General features: G+C 36.1%; 1 protein-coding gene and 1 long non-coding RNA gene across 2 annotated transcripts; one reads left to right on the top strand and one right to left on the bottom strand.

Annotated features, from left to right (window-relative positions):
• Positions 1-1,513: 1,513 nt before the first annotated feature.
• Positions 1,514-3,555, bottom strand: LOC107806462 (flavanone 3-hydroxylase). The gene is made up of 3 exons (XM_016630614.2): positions 3,049-3,555; positions 2,157-2,585; positions 1,514-2,059 (listed from the first exon to the last, which is right to left on the bottom strand). The coding sequence occupies exons 1-3, from the start codon at positions 3,415-3,417 to the stop codon at positions 1,748-1,750; spliced, it is 1,110 nt and encodes a 369-aa protein (XP_016486100.1). The 5' UTR covers positions 3,418-3,555; the 3' UTR covers positions 1,514-1,747.
• A 10,313-nt stretch (positions 3,556-13,868) lies between these two features.
• LOC142179514 (uncharacterized) lies at positions 13,869-16,996 on the top strand. The gene is made up of 2 exons (XR_012707867.1): positions 13,869-14,135; positions 15,284-16,996. It is a non-coding gene; the product is annotated as an uncharacterized LOC142179514 (long non-coding RNA).
• The last annotated feature ends 536 nt before the right edge of the window (positions 16,997-17,532 follow it).

The raw sequence follows: 17,532 nt of genomic DNA, 5'->3' as shown, positions 1-17,532 counted from the left end.
TTAACTAGATTATAAAGAGAAAGCTTTGTCATTGAGAGACTCGACCGGTAAATACTTGGGCTCAATCTTAATTCTTCTTTTATGGATTTTTAGTTGTAATTTCATTCAGTAAAAATTGCACGGGGCGCCCTATTTGGTCGCCCCCATTTAACTTATACCTATTTTTTAAATTTTTTTTTAACTTGTACCCACTTTTTAAATAACTTCAGCCCTCCTCCTCCTCCTCCTCCTCCTCCTCCTCCTCCTCCTTCTTCTTCTTCTTCTTCTTCGTTCTCATCGTCCAATTCATAATCTTATAGGGAATCGAAGGAATCACCTAGACTTATTCTTTTTACTTTCTCATGTACATAATAATGAAATGCTTGAATTAGTCAAAAAATGAATTAAGTTGAAAATGTTGATCATATACCATGCTATAAATATCACCATTGCTGTTGTCAGTTTCCTCACCAAGAAATCCAAAAGGAAAACAAGCAAGATATGGCTAAATACACAACCTTCGTTGCCCTTCTCTCCTGTCTTCTCCTTGTTGCTGCTACTGGTAAGTCAAATTAAGTAGCTTATTTTTTTTAATCAAATTAAAGGATTGGGATGTTCAGGATTGTCCCAAGATACAAAACAAAAACTTCCTTCGATAAAAATTTTAGCAAAACAAAAACTTCACCTCTAGAGCTGAAGTTCGTTCGCCAGTTACAAAACAAAAACTTCAGCTCTAGAGCTGAAGTTCGCTATTACAAAACAAAAACTTCAGCTCTAGAGTTGAACTTGAGGCCCGACTACTAGAAAGCTGAAGTTTTGCGTGATTGTCTTTTCTACTTCAGCCCCGTATGCTGAAGTTATGCGAAAAAACGGGTACGCTTGCAATTTTTTTGCAAAGCGGGCACAAGTTAAAACGTGACACAAAAAGCGGGTATAGATGCAAATGCCCCTTTATTTTTAACACATTGAACAGAAACCCACCTCATTGTTCTTGTGTAGAATCAGTTTTCTCCTGTACCTCCTTTTCTTCGAGAAAAGCAGAAATAACATCGTCCATTTTTTTTTAATCATTTGCAACAACGAATTAGGAATAGGTGCAAGCATAGATTTTTCTCTAATTTAATTCGCTTTTTCTGGAAATTAATCATACTCTTTTTTCATCTTTCATATCATAATTTGATATCATCTATAATGTGTTGTTGATAAAAGGGTAAAGCTCACCTATTGAAAATGTTGTTTTGCTTATGGTGCTTATATGAGAGGTGCGATTTCCCAATAAGTCTATTTTCGCTTAATAGAATAATTTATCTGCTTACAAACCAAAAACCTAATAAATTGAATCAAACCAAACCAAACCAAAATAGAGATAATTATCAGAGTATTGTGGTGCAGAAAGTGATAATTGAGTTTGAACATTGTGGTGTACTTAAGTTATCAAATCTTATGTGTGCCTCCGTCTTTCAGTTATGTAAATTGGAGTCAATGCTACTGGCGAAGCACAGCAGAAAAAGCGATAAAGAAAGCAAACGACTGAAAACAAATTAAGACGTTGCGGCGAAGTGACAGTAACATGCAGTAACAAAATTACTTTGACAAAAGGTTTGCACTTTCTCCTTAGCATACCAAACATATAGGTTTGGCAACTTTATCACCAATTCAAAACGGCAAGATAAATGGTTATTGAAGACAATAGTAGTAATAAAAAGAAATTATAGGAGTAGGATCAATTTCGAGCATTAAAATATGTATAATGACTAAAATTGTAAAATTAAGCAAGAATTTCATCAATAGGCTTGGTTTCCGACTTGGCCTTCTCAGCAGCTTCTTCAGCTTGTATTTGCTGCTCCTTGGCTAGTTTCTTGAGCCTAGCAAGCTCAAGGTCCTTACTCATTTTCCTCCTATACATTTCTGCAAATGCTACGGGCTCGTCCATCACTGCCTTCTCTCCTTCCCTAATTTTCAAAGGATACACTATTGCCTCTGGTGCTGGATTCTGAAACGTAGCTATCGATAATCTGCTGCTATTCGAGTTCACCACTGCTTGATGATCAGCGTTCTTAAACCTTCCATTGCTCAAAAACTGTCAAAAATTCACATAATTAAATGCCAATTTATTTATTAAATTGATAACATTGAACACAAACAATTGTTGGGTCTAAGTAATACTACAAACTTACATGACCATGGTCACCAAGATTGACAACAAAAGCGCCAACAACGGGCTGAACAGTAATCCAAGTTTTGCCATTATCTTTAGTGGCTTGAAGCCCACCAACTTGGTCTTGTAACAAGAGGGTGATGGTTCCTGGATCAGTGTGTCGTTTCAGCCCAAGGGTAAGGTCAGGCTGTGGACACTTTGGGTAAAAATTGACAACCACTTTTTGGTCCATATCCACACATGCCTTGGTTAAGGCCTCCTTCTCTAAGCCCATAGCCTCTGATAGTACTTCCAATAATTTGCAAGCCAACTCCATTAACTTTTCACTGTACTTTTGAGTCACATCTATCCATCCCTCTGGTTTGTCTGGCCATCTAGAGTAGTCTCTAGCCCGAATTGGGTATGAGAAGTAGGTCACTATTTCACGCCAATCTTGGACCACTTCACCCTATAAAAAGGATTCATTAACAATTGTCAGTAAATGTCAAATCTAATTTTCTCCCATTCCTTATTAATTACTAGTACTATTTTCTACTTTCTAAAGTCAGAACATGTAAAAAGATATATACATATACTAGTTTTATAATTTTAACATCAGGTGAAACTTGAAAGGATATATATAGCAAACCTTTTTTACTTAACACATGATATATAGCAGGTTAACTATCAATTTTTTAAATCATATTACTACTTAGTAATGTTTATCATTAAAATTTACATGTAATTACCTCATAATTTAGCTGCTTACCTTAAATGTTTTTATTTTGTCACAACATAAGCTTAAACTTCTAAACTTTTGATATATTTAACTCTAAAGGAAAATATTACTGTAGGTGATAAGTTTTATTTTTTTTTTTCAAATGGAGGGACTATGACCAAGTATATATATATAAACATACAAGGTAAATTACCTGTAGATGGCTAGAGACAATGAAGCCACCTTTCTTGCCACCCGACATGTCAAACCGTAGCTTTTCCTCAGCAGGCAAAGCGAAGAATTGTTTAGCAAGGGTTGTCATTTGTGAGATAAGTTGGGCATCAACACCATGATCAACTACCTGGAAAACGCCCCAATCTTCACATGCCTTGACAATCTTTTCACATATTTCACCTCTTCTTCCATTAATTCCACCCTCATCATCAATACCCTTCAACGATATGATCGGAATCTCATCGCTGAATTGGTTGTACGCCACTTTTGGTCGCTCATCTTCATCTCTTATGAAACTTGTTTGAAGTGTCTTTTCCTCTGCTAGAGCTGTCAATGTCGAAGGTGCCATTTTTGGTAATCTTCTTCGTTTGATAGACTAATTTCTTGTTTTTTGTTTGTACATATATACAAACGAGCACTTAGATAGTAACGCACTCTTTATGTGGAGACGTATATAGGATATATAGGGGAGAGATTGGCAAGTAGTGAGGAGTTAGAGGAAATTAGGGGCTGAGATTTATAAAGGAGTGGGAGTTGCATGTAGGCGTGGAGCTCTAACCACCTCTCCTTGCAACTAACTTTAACCCTGCACGTGCTTTCCTTTCTAGAATTCCATTGCTTCTGAGTTGAAGGGCAGATACCGAATCACGTCTCACTTACAACACTACTTGGGAAAAAATAGAAAGATCATAGCACTAAAAGCTTCACCCTTGGTAAAAAGGATAAGGACAGAATACGAACTAATAACTGTTACGATAAATATCACATTATAGTAGATGTCTACTCTTCTTCCATGATCTTCATCTTAAATGCTTAATGATATATTCAATAACATATTTTGTATGTTCAATGACATATTCCATGATATATTTTCTTCACTTTTTATGCCTATATAAAGACCTTGTAATAGATAGGAAAATACACACAATTGAAGAAAAAATAAGAATCTCTCTTCCTCTCTTTCTCTCTATATATCTTAGTTTGTTTTTGCTTGTTCTATATTGTTATTTTGGGTTATATTTTATAACACGTTATCAGCACGAGACTCTACAATTTCAAGAAGATCTTTGAGAAAATTGAGGTATAATTTTTCTCAAATTTGTATTTTTTTAAATTATGTCTGATATTATGAAAAGAAAGTTCGTTGCCCTTGAAATTTCGGGCAAGAACTATATGACATGGGTATTGGATGCTGAAATCCATTTAGATGCAATGGGTCTTGGAGACGCCATTAAAGATAAAGATAAAGCATCTACCCAAGACTGTGCTAAGGCCTTGATTTTCTTGCGCCATCACCTTGATGAAGGGTTAAAAATTGAATATCTCACAGTGAAAGATCCACTTATTTTGTGGAATAGTTTAAAGGAAAGATCTGACAACTTAAAGTTGGTCACTCTTCCGCAAACACGATATGATTGGGCTCATCTTAGGCTCCAAGACTTTAAGTCTATTTCTGAATATAATTCTGCTATGTTTAGAATTACTTCTAAATTGAAACTCTGTGGAGATAATATCAGTGACTATGATATGCTGTAAAAAACGTTTACAACGTTTCATGCCTCCAATATGATCTTGCAACAGCAGTACCGAGAGAAAGGCTTCACAAAGTACTCTCAGTTGACTTTTCTTCTACTTGTGGCTGAACGAAACAATGAATTGCTTATGAGAAATCACGAAAATCAACCCACTGGGTCTACACCATTGCCTAAAGAGGATGAGGTGCATTCCTATTATGCTAATCGTGGAAAAGGTCGTGGTCATATTCGTGGTCGTGCTCGTGTCCATATCCAAGGAAAAAAATTTCCTAGTGTTAATCATCCTCCACCGAAAAATAACTTCCAAAAATGGAAAGGGAAAGATGAGAAGCGAAACGCAGAGGGTTCAGAAACTAAATTCTATCATTGCGGTGGAAAAGGGCATTGAGCAAAAATTTGTCGCATACCAAAACATTTGGTTGAGCTTTATCAAGTATCTCTAAAGAATAAAGGTCCTGAAGCCAAACTTGTCTATGACAATGAATTTGACATCACCCACTTGGATGTGACAGATTTTTTGAGCACCCTGATGAAAAAATAAACCACTTGATCGGTGATGGATCTGTGGTTAGAGATGATTGAGCAATTTAATTTTTATGCTTTCCTACTCGTAGTATGTAATGAATAAACATCTCGTAATTTTTATTGCACTTTATAATTCTTCTTATGTAGTTCTTAAGAATATTTTTATTTCTGAAATATTATAAATTTCACAAACAAGGAGTAATATCCTATTAATTAGTATTCTAGTCTCAGTGATCTTTTAACAATTTTAACTTTCCTTTACGTTGCTTTAATTCTCTTTAAGAAAAGGTTTACAAGCACCCTGGAACAACTTTTGTTACTTCACCCTCAATATTTTTTATGAGTATGTTCTTTTCTTACACGGATCAATTATTTTTCATACAATGTGTTGGAAAATGCAAATAATTTATACATGTAAATAAATTTGTTGTAGTTGTATTAGTCATACGTGTACTTGTATTATTTTCTGCATAATTATTTGTATAATAATTAGAATTTTCCAGAAAATGCATTAAAGGCTGATATTGAATTATTGGTTTAACTTTATTTCTTTTCCATTTTTCTCTAAAAATACTAATATTTATTCATATACTTCTTTTGTATGTCAAACTACGGGAAGCAAATATGGATATCTTTCAAAGAAAACTTGGATCAAAGTTCAATTGTAAAAATATTTGCTTAATTGATTCATGTACGACACATACAATATTCAAAGAGAAGAAATATTTCTCTCATTTAAGTATGTGTAAGGCAGATATTACTACAATTTCTGGTAGTAGTAATCTAATTGAAGGCTCTAGAAGAGCTACTATAACTCTGCCTATGGGAACAATAATTATCATTGAGAATGCAATGTTCTCCTCCAAGTCCAAGAGGAACTTGTTGAGTTTTAAAGATATCCGCAAAAATGAATTTCATATTGAGACAATAGATGAGAATAATATGAAATATCTCATCGTTACCAAGAATGTCTCTGGCCAAAAATGAATTATTGAGAAGTTCCCATCTTTATCTTGTGGCATGTATTGGACAAAAATTAGTACAATTGAGGCATATTCTACCTTAAACCAAAAGGTTACTACTTCCAATACTTTTGTACTTTGGCATGATCGATTGGGCCATCCTGGATCAATTATGATGAGACGAATCATAGAAAACTCAAATGGGCATCCATTAAAGAATTTGAATTTTTTTTTTAAATAATGAATTTTCTTGCACTTCTTGTTATCAAGGCAAGTTAATTATAAGACCATCACCAACAAAGGTTGGGATTGAGTCCCCTGCATTTTTAGAACGTATACAAGGGGACATTTGTGGACCTATTCACCCACCTAGTGGGTCGTTTAGATATTTTATGGTCTTAATAGATGCATCTTCTAGATGGTCTCATGTATGCCTATTGTCATCTCGCAACCTCGCGTTTGCAAAATTAATGGCACAAATAATCAGATTACGGGCACAATTTTCCGATAATCCAATTAAGTCTATTAGACTTGATAATGCTGCTGAGTTTTTATCCCCAAGCATTTAATGATTATTGTTTATCAATTGGGATAAAAGTGGAACATCCTATAGCTCATGTTCACACTCAAAATGGTCATGCAGAGTCTGTAATTAAACGTCTGCAATTGATAGCAAGACCGTTACCCATGAAAACGAAGTTGCCCACTTCTATTTGGGGTCACGCCATTTTGCATGCAGTAATGCTAATTCGCCTCAGACCGATAAATTATCACAAATATTCCCCATTGCAATTAGTTTTGGGTCATGAACCTAATATATCTCATCTAAGAATTTTTGGATGCGCTGTATATGTGCTCTGTAGCACCCCCATATCGCACCAAGATGGGTACCCAAAGAAGGTTAGGAATATATGTTGGGTTTGAATCGCCCTCCATTATTCGCTACCTTGAAACATTAACAGGAGATTTGTTCACTACTCGTTTTGCAGATTGTCGATTTGATGAGGCATTTTCCCCAAAATTAGGGGGAGAAATTTGTTAAACCAAACGTGAAATTTTGTGGAAAATACATCATTGTCTCATCTTGATCCACGTGCCTCTATTTGTGACACAGAGGTGCAAAAGATTATCCATTTGTAGAAAATAGCAAATCAAATGCCAGATGTATTTACGGATCTGAAAAGGATAACAAAATCACATATCTCTGCAGAGAATGTTCCAATCCGTATTGATGTCCCTATTGGACAATCTTCTAGTGTCATAGCTAATGAGTCAAAAACACGCCTAAAACGTGGCAGGCCATTAGGTTCTAAGGATCGAAATCCTAGAAAAAGGAAAATAAATGATCAAGATGACACTACGAAAGAGTTTCATAATGAAATTCACGATTTAACCAATCCTGAGATTCATGAGGAAATCAATGAGCTTGAGACTCAAGAAAATAAGGAACTATCAATAAATCCTATCGATATTGAGACAAATTTGAATAGAATGGATATAGTGGTGGATTACATCTTTGCATATAATGTTGCATCTAGCATTATGCAAGAAAGTGAGGATCTTGAACCTCAATCTGTTGGAGAATGTCGACAAAGACTTGATTGGCCAAAATGGCAAGAAGCAATCCAATTAGAGTTAAGTTCACTTGCAAAACGTGAAGTTTTGGGGCCTGTAGTCCAAACACCTAATGGTGTTAAGCCTGTTGGCTATAAATGGGTCTTTGTACGCAAAATGAATGAGAAAAATGAGGTACAAAGATATAAGGCACGCCTTGTTGCACAAGGATTTTCACAAAGGCCTGGTGTCGATTATGAAGAGACATATTCTCCTGTTATGGATGCTATAACATTCCGTTATCTCATTAGTTTTGTTGTCCATGAAAAGCTTGACATGCATTTAATGGGTGTATGCCAACCTCTACGGCTCACTTGATAATGAGATTTACATGAAAATTCCCGAGGGATTTAAAATGCCTAACACACAGAATTCAAAGTCCCGGGAAATATTTTCAATCAAATTGCAAATATCTTTGTATGGTCTAAAGCAATCAGGAAGAATCTGGTATAACCGTCTTAGTGAGTATTTATTAAAGGAGGGTTATATAAATGATGCCATTTGTCCATGTGTTTTTATAAAGAAAACAACACCGGAATTTGTTGTACTTGCCGTATATGTCGATGACATAAACCTTATTGGAACTCCTACAGAACTCCAAAAGACAATTGATTATTTAAAGAAGTAATTCGAGATGAAAGATCTCGGAAAGATAAAATTATGTCTCGGTTTGCAAATTGAACATTTGACAAATGGGATTTTTGTTCATCAATCTGCCTACATTAAAAAGGTATTGAAACGGTTTTACATGGATGAAGCATATCCATTAAGTAGTCCGATGATTGTTCGATCACTTGATGTGAATAAGGACCCGTTTCGACCTCAAGAAAAGAATGAAGAGCTTCTTGGTCCTGAAGTACCATATCTTAGTGCAATTGGTGCATTAATGTATCTTGCTAACACTACAAGGCCTGACATAAATTTTTCGGTTAATGTCTTAGCAAGATATAGCTCTGCTCCTACAATGAGACATTGGAATGGGATTAAACACATATTGCGATATCTAAAAGGGACTACCGATATGGGATTATTTTATGACAATGATTGCAATCCCGATCTTATTGGTTATGCCGATGCTGGGTATTTATCTGACCCGCATAAGGCTCGATCTCAAACAGGTTATGTGTTTACATGTGGCGACACTGCCATATCTTGGCGATCGACTAAGCAATCAATCGTGACTACTTCTTCTAATCATGCTGAGATAATTGCTATTCATGAAGCAAGTCGAGAATGTATTTGGTTGAGGTCTATAATACATCTTATCCGAGACAAATGTGGTTTGAAGTGTGAAAAACTACCCACAATTTTGTATGAAGACAATGCAGCATGCATAGCCCAATTGAAGGGAGGATTCATAAAAGGATATAGGACAAAACATATTTCACCAAAGTTATTTTTTACATATGATCTTCAAAAGAATGGTGATATCAATGTGCAACAGATTCGTTCAAGTGATAATATGGTTGATTTGTTCACCAAATCTCTACCAACATCAACCTTCAGGAAACTGGTGTACAAAATTGGGATGCGAAGGCTCAAGGATGTGAGTTGATGCTCTCATCAGGGGGAGTTAATACGCGTTGTACTCTTTTTTCCTTATAAAATTTTGTCCCACTGGGTTTTCCTTGCAAGGTTTTTAACGAGGCAACTAAAAGACGTCTTTCTAAACGTGTGTGCTCTTTTTCCTTTATTAGGATTTTTTCCCCATAGGATTTTTTCCTAGTAAGGTTTTAACGAGGCACATTATCTTTGGACATCCAAGGGGAAGTGTTATGATAAATATCACATTATGGTGGATGCCTACTCTTCTTCCATGATCTTCATCTCAAATGCTTAATGACATATTCAATGACATATTTTGTATGTTCAATAACATATTCCATGACATATTTTCTTCACTTTTTATGCCCCTTGTGATAGATAGGAAAACACATACCATTGAAGAAGAAATAAGAATCTCTCTTCCTCTCTTCCTCTCTTCCTCTCTTCCTCTCTTCCTCTCTTCCTCTCTATATCTCTTAGTTTGTTTTTGCTTGTTCTATATTGTTATTTTGGGTTATATTTTATAACAAGAACACTAATGTCTTTAATTTTCTGTGTATGGATTTAATTGTTAATTTGGTAAAGAAATTTATGTATTTAAAACTACATAAACTATTGCTTCCAAATTTTAAACAAAATAGTATTTGAAACATCATAATCAAAAGATTTGTTTCGTTTCATAAAGAGAACTTAATACTAAACGTAATTGTTTAGACTGAGGAATTAGCTATTTTTGGCAACAACAGTAATTGCTTTTTTGAAAAGTTGTTATTTTGTTTTTCAGAAAAGATTAGGATAATTGATTGTCGGTTAGGACAAGTCACGTGACCGCTACCAACCAGCACTGCTTAGCTAAAAACACGTCAATTAATCATCTAGTATTATTATCTGTTAGTATAACATATTACTCAGGATCTCTTGATTAATTAAATTGTCTTGCTTCTATTCAGATTTATCCCAATACTGAGTCGGTTTTTATAAGAGAATTATTCCTTTATTTCTTTCAATGTATTTTGAACAAACTACTTTCAAAAAGGTACTTTGACGAACTTTTATTCTTGGGAAATAAAATACATCTATAGAAACTCTTTACTCAATATGCCTAACTATAGAAATTACATAGGAAATACCTAAATAATTATACCCTATATTATTTTTACTAATATACATAATCCTAACTACCACTTTTTAGGGGATAATATCCATTAAATGTAGCCATAACTATTGATACGTGTATGTAGAGAATATTAAAATTCACCTTTCTCTCCTAATCAAAACCTATTCTTCTTCTCCACAAGAATTCCTTTTTTTTATCGTACAAGGTGTATGTAACGACCCGACCGGTCGTTTTATGAATTTCAGCCTCATTTCCCCCATTTCTGCTTTTTTATGTCTTGTTCAGCTGTATTATGTGGTATCAGATTGGTTGGTTCGGGTTCAGAGTGGTTTTTGAGAAGTATGAGACACTTAGTCTCTTTTGAGTAAGTTTAAGTTGGAAAAATCAATCGGATATTGACTTATGTGTAAAAGATTTTGGATGTGAATTTTGATGGTTCAGATAGCTCTGTTAGGTGATTTTGGGCGTAGGAGCTTGTTCGGAATGTGGTTTGGAGGTACGTGGTAGATTTAGGTGTAAATTGACGAAAATGGAAATTTGGCATTTTTCGGTTGGCAGTGAAAATTCTAATATCGGGGTCGGAATGAAACTTCGGAAATTGGAGTAGGCCAGTAGTGTCGTTTGGGATGTGTGTGCAAAATTTCAGGTCATTCGGAGTTGGTTTGATATGTTTGGCATCGTATGCGGAATTTGGAAGTTTCTAAGTTTTTAGGCTTGAATCCGAGGTCGATTTGGTGTTTCGATGTTGTTTTGGGTATTCCGAAGGTTGGAATAAGTTTGAATAGTGGTATATGACTTGTTGGTATTTTTGGTGGAGGCCCCGAGGGCCTCGGGATGAATTCGGATGGCTAACGGAAGGATTTGGAATTGGTTGAGCAGCTGAACTTTGCTGCTTCTGTCATTTCTGCACCTGCGGATTAGGGACCGCAGGTGCGAGCCTCACAGAAGCGAGATAGGGGCCGCATATGCGAAGAATTGAGGAGCTGAAGAGAACTGCAGGTGCGCACAAGGACCGCACATGCGAGACCGCAGGAGCGAGAAGCTGACCACAGAAGCGGGAATCCCATGGTTAAGTGAAAACCGCACGTGCAATGGATTTTCCACAGGTGCGGCGTCGCAGAAGCGACTCTGAGACCTCAGATGCGGAAAACATTGGACAGAAGGTATAAAAAAGTTTTCTTCATGAATTTTACTAAGTTTCTCCATTTTTGAAGACTGGAATTAAGATTGGGCAGTGATTTCTCAAGAGGGATCAAGGGTTATCAGTTGGGTAAACCACTTAAGCTTTATTACTTGTGTTTATGATCATGTTTTCATTGTTTAATCATGATATTAGTGAAAATTAGGGAAAAAAGTTGGGAGATTAGGGTTTGAATTTTGAAAAGCTTTGAGTGGTGATTTAAGGGGCCATTTAAGGTCCGATTTCGATGCTTTTGGTATGAATGGACTCGTGGGAGGATAAGGATTCTAGTGATGTGATTTTTATCGAATTCCGAGACATGGGTCCGGAGGTCGGGTTTGGCCAATTTTGGGATTTTTGAGTTAATTTGATAATTTTTGTATGGGTTGCATTCCTTTAGCGTATATTGATGATAATATACTAATTTTGGAGGCCGAATAGAGAGGCAAGGGCGTCGCGGGCTAGAGTTTGTCTTGGCTTGAGGTAAGTAACACTTCCAAACTTGGTTCTGAGGGTTCAAAACCCCGAACTATGTGCTATATGATTTGTATTGAGGTGATGCACAAGCCAAGTGACGGGCGTGCGGGCATGCACTGTGAGGATTGTGGCGTGGTTCATTCCACAGTATCGCGTAGTGACTCTTTCTTGTGGATATCCGTGTTTCTATCATAGGATTAAGTAAATGTGCTGTAAAATATGCTAGATATCCTGTTAGGGCTTCACGCCAATACTGTTGAGACCCGAGTGGTCGTTTCTTGCTGTTATCTCATTTCATTCATTCATATTCTGTACTCAGTTTTGCTTATGCATATCATACCATGCCTCGGTCTCAGTTATTATTATTTAGCACATCATATCATTATTTCGGGCTAGTTTCATGATATTGTGAGACCGTGTGTGTGAGACTGGAGAGTGATGACTGAGTGAGGCTGAGAGCCTAATTGTGAGTGACAGTTATGGGATCGGGCTATATGCCGCAGCGGTTATGTTGATGATTATGATAGCGCTTGGGCTGTTGGAGCCCCTCCGGAGTCTGTAACACACCCCCAGTGAGCGCAATTGATTATACTCAGGGATGGATCTTCCCTTGGTATGGAGATGGATCTTCTCCATGAGGCTGGTTGGCCTGTTCTTCGGTACTGGAGACCGATGGTCTGTAATGTGTATATATTCCGGGACGGATCTTCCATAGGCCTTGTGATCCATATACAGTACCGAGAGGTTGTGTGAGGTTGATATCATTATTATTATCTGGAGATGGATCTTCTCCATAGGCTGGATTGGCCTTCCTCAGTACTGAGTGACTGCTGTTAGAGACGTATATATTCCGGGATAGATCTTCCAGTAGCCATATATAGTACTGAGTGGACGAGCATTTGAGATTGTGGGCACATGAGGCACTCAGTATGGTGCATTCCGTACAACATGTGCACTGACATATAGATGTAGTAGAGTCTCATTTCTTTACCATGTTAATATCTGCTCTATTCCCTATTTTGAACTGTCTATTTAGTTGAAAACATGCTTACGTTACTGTACGTTATTTCTGTTATCTTTGATGAGGTTGAATTTGTAACTACCTCTTAGTCCATAGTTTGGACTTGTTACTTACTGAGTTGGTGTACTCACGTTACCCCCTACACCTTGTGTGCAGATCCAGGTATCTCGGGCCACGGTAGCGGTTGTTGATCATTTCAGTCGTGGGCTTTCATTGGAGATAGCGAGGTAGCTGTTTGGCGATTGCAGTACCCCCTTTCTCCTTCTTTATCTTCCTCTTAGTGTATTTGTTGGCTATTCTCAGACTATGTTAGTCTTATTTTATTTCGAACAGTTGTAGTATTTTTCTCATGACTTAGTGACACCCGAGATCGGGATTGTATTTTTTCTGCTTTGTTTTGATTTTTACTTTATATCTTTTTTAGGATTTCAGTTGAAAACATGGTTTTACTTATGTTTTAAATGAAATATGTATTATTTGGAAATGAGTTGGCTGACCTAGTTTCACGATAAGGGCCATCACGACCGGATCGATTTTGGGGTCGTGACAAGTTGGTATCAGAGTCTAAGTTACATAGGTCTTACGGGTCATGAGTAGGTTTAGTGGAGTCACGCGGATCGGTACGGAGAAGTCTGTACTTATCTTCGGGAGGCTACAGAACCTTTAGGAAAAACTTCACATTTATGAATTGGTTAATTATCGGATAGCAGGATATTACCTAATTAATAAATAAATCCCAAAACGTGGCAGCAAACCCTTGTTAATAAAATGACCATTAGTCATTTTATATGAGGTGGCTTCTTAATGTCTTAGTGCAAGACACCTCCTACTTTAAAACATTCAAAACAACCATGCCAATTTCATTTCAAAAGTTTCAATATTAAGACACAAAAACATTAGTTATTCTTAAACTCTTTCAAATTTCATTCTTGAAGACTTTGAAACCAGAATCTACATATTTCATTAAGCAACATGATTTCCTACACGTTTCAACGATTCCACCAAGATTTGGCAACGTAAAATTTTATGGTTTTAAGGGAGTACGGTGTAACCTTTTCTAAGAACATTATACAGATTTTTCTCTACTCCAGGTATGTTAAGGCTAAACCTTTCCTTTATTTTTGGCATGATCTCGTAATTACTAGGGTTGATAATGAGATATAAAGAAAAATTCATATCCCAAAATTTACGTATATTTTTGCTAGTCTTGCAAGTTACGTATATTTTTCTAGTTTTATAAGTTACGATGGTCGGTTTGGACCAAATAATGTGTCGGTTTGGGTCATATTCAAAAATGAATTTTGCATTTAATTGGAAGCTGTTTCATGGTATGACCATGTAAAAAGCCGAAATATTTCGGGTTCAACAAGCTACTGTATTCTCTTTCTTTTCAACGACATTGAAATGGTTGAGCTTTGGAACACTAAATACGAATTTAGTCAAAAATAAGAAAAAGGTTTTAAAATCAGAAGGAGATGTTACTTCCCAAAAGTAGAAACAAGAGACTCTGTAATGGATAATGGAAGGCCAAGAATGATGACTCACTAAGTTAAACGTAATTTTTATTTTCTGCTATTAATTCAATATGCCTCTTAATCTTGTCTCTTGTACCTTCAATAGTTAAGTTCATTTTAATTGTTGTAGGATCATTCTTCTGTTTCTCGTAGGATGAATATAAATCTTATTCAATTGAGTATTTTCCTTCTTCCGGTCAAGAGAGCAGAGAGTTTATATATACAATATTAAAATATTTTTTTTACCATCGAGTTATAATCGACGGGTAGGCCCCTATTGGGCAACCTCTGATCAGATGGTAAGTTATATATCGAATCTATTGTGGCCGAGCACCTATGAGCTGGCCCAGTTGGTCGAGATACAGAGCCTAGTATGGCCGAGCGCCTATGAACGAGCCTACTACGGTAGAGCATATATATATATATATATATATATATATATATATATATATATATATATATATATATATATATATATATATATATATATATATATATACCGAGCCTTATAAGGCCAAACAACTATTTTAATTACTATATTGAGAGAGTTGAGTCAGTATCAGCATATGAGCATATCTTTAGGTTTTCCTTAACCCCCAGTTGCTTTCTGTTATTATATTATCAGTTCAGTTTCAGCTTTCAAAATATTACCTTACATACTCGGTACATTATTTCGTACTGACGTCTCTTTTTGGGGGCGCTGCATTTCATGCGTGCAAGTTCAGACAGACAGACGGGTAGATCTCCTCAGTAGGTGTTGCCCGAGTACAACTTTATCGGTAAGCTCCCCTTCTTTCGAAGTTGCCAGATCTAGCATTTGGTGTACATCTTGTGTATATATGTAGATAGGTTATGGGTAGGTCGGGGCCCTGTTCCGATCACAGTACATCTATCAGTAGAAGCTTGTAGACATATCGTGTCAGTTGGTGTAGTATGTTGGGCTTGTAGGCCATGTACGTATATTTTTTTGGCTTGTCAGTTGTAGTAATTATGACGGCATTGCCGGCCCAACTTTATGTTTGTTATACACTATTTTAACACGAATCAAATTAGAGTATTAACATATTGGTAATTCTGAAGGTTTAATTAATTAAAGAGAGTCGCCACCTAATTATTTTAATGGTGAATTAGGACACCAATTTTAACTAAGTAGTGCTTAAAGTTAACTCTGTTTATATGACCCATTAACCTAAAGATTATGAGTAAGGGTTCTAACTATCTCAAAAGGAAGGGGTAAGACACCTTTTAAGATCCGTTAAAAATGGTTAACCGGCCAAACTTAGGTCAATTAATTTCAAAACTAAGTGTTAAACGTTTGTCAAGAAAAATGATTGTCAATTAGAGAATACATGTATACTAGTGTTATGTTTGAAGAAGTGAGTCATTACAAAACTATATAAGTTTCTAAAAAGAGATAATTACTTTAAAGCATTTCAAACTCAAGATATAAATTGTTTTGACTTAACTTCTAGGAAAATGTTTAAACCCCATAGAACTTGACAAACCCAACAATTGAAATCGTTCTTCAAAAGGTTAGGACTTACGAAAATAGTTTCATATACATACTTTACAAATCATTTCGTCGGACTTAAAAATCTTGTGTTTACGAAAGTTTAGCACAAGGCCAATAGAAAATAATTTTGATGAAAAGGTTTTGAAGCGTCACTTTAAAAGCTGATTCTAAGTCCTTATAATAGAGGCTAAATTTACATGAATAAGATAGTACCAAATAGATAATAAAAGTAAAGCTTCTACATAATTAAACATACTACGGTAACACGAATTTTAACACATAATCCCAGAAATTAGAGATAACTCAAATCACAAGCAAAGGTCAAATAACATGAATGGTAAAGAAAAGAAATGAAAGACGCCATAGGCGTCCCCAAGCGTTTAGCTTGTTTTTCTTGCTATCCGGTGCGTCTAAGGAATATGGTATGCAATGACTCCATCTGGTGGTAGTAGCGTTGAGTCTCTATGCGACTCTACTGCAAGAGTCCCGAATTAAGACTCCATGTGCTCCAAAGTATACCTGTTGCGAGGCAGTAAACTAGGGACGTCGCAGGCCTCGAATCTACACTCCTCTTGCGAACAGAATCAGAACTGACTCGAACGTGGTAAAATACGAAGTCTCTGTTATAGCTAGAGCCAACAAAGACGAAGAAAACAATAAGAAACTCAGATTTTCTGAGAAATTATAGCAACAGATACGAAGTGTGGCGATGACCAATACTAAAGTTTGGGGGAAGAGTGGCGGATGAAGCTTAAGGATTCTTGGGGGGTGGGGGGTAAAGGTTGTTCCCAAATGGGCTGCAATTGCGAGCATTTATAGGGGCAAAAATTAGGGTTCTTGGTTTGAAAATTAAAATAGCCGTTTGAGTGAGGGTAGTAGAGAGGTGAAACAAATCTCCATGATTGGCCATTTATTTCACCATTTTAGTGAAGCTAGGTTCTGTCATCTGGAAGGCAAAGCAAAAGAAGAACTAGAGAAGGAAAGATTCTTTGGAAAAGGGGAGATATCACGTGAGGAAGAGAGAGAGTTGAGAAATTTTTGTGGGTTTATTTGACCAAACTTAAATTAGGGTTATTTTGGTCATGAGGAAGGTATTCTAGAGGATTCCTGGACTTGGGCTAGCGGGTCACTAGAGGGTTGATTGGGTTGAACTTTGTTTTGGGTTAAAGAGAGACTTTGGGCTGCGTCAGGTGGGCTGATTTGGCCGAAATTTAGGCCTAGACTGCTGAACATTTTCCTTCTTCTTTGTATATTTCTTTGGGCTTCTATTAGATAAAATATTTTAATAATCATATTATGTAATACTACATAATATTAACATATAAAAATATCCCTTATACTAATTGATAAGTATAAAACTGTAATATTATTGGATCATATATTTATAAAACGTAGGATTAAAGAAACATTACTATTTTACTAAATAAAGGAGAATGATATGCTTTTTCACAAATTTCTAGT

Source organism: Nicotiana tabacum, chromosome 3 (genome assembly GCF_000715075.1).
Source record: "Nicotiana tabacum cultivar K326 chromosome 3, ASM71507v2, whole genome shotgun sequence".
In the NCBI taxonomy this organism is placed as follows: Eukaryota; Viridiplantae; Streptophyta; class Magnoliopsida; order Solanales; family Solanaceae; genus Nicotiana; species Nicotiana tabacum.
The sequence above is the reverse complement of the archived record's forward strand: the minus strand, read 5'-3'. Positions and strand labels throughout refer to the sequence as shown.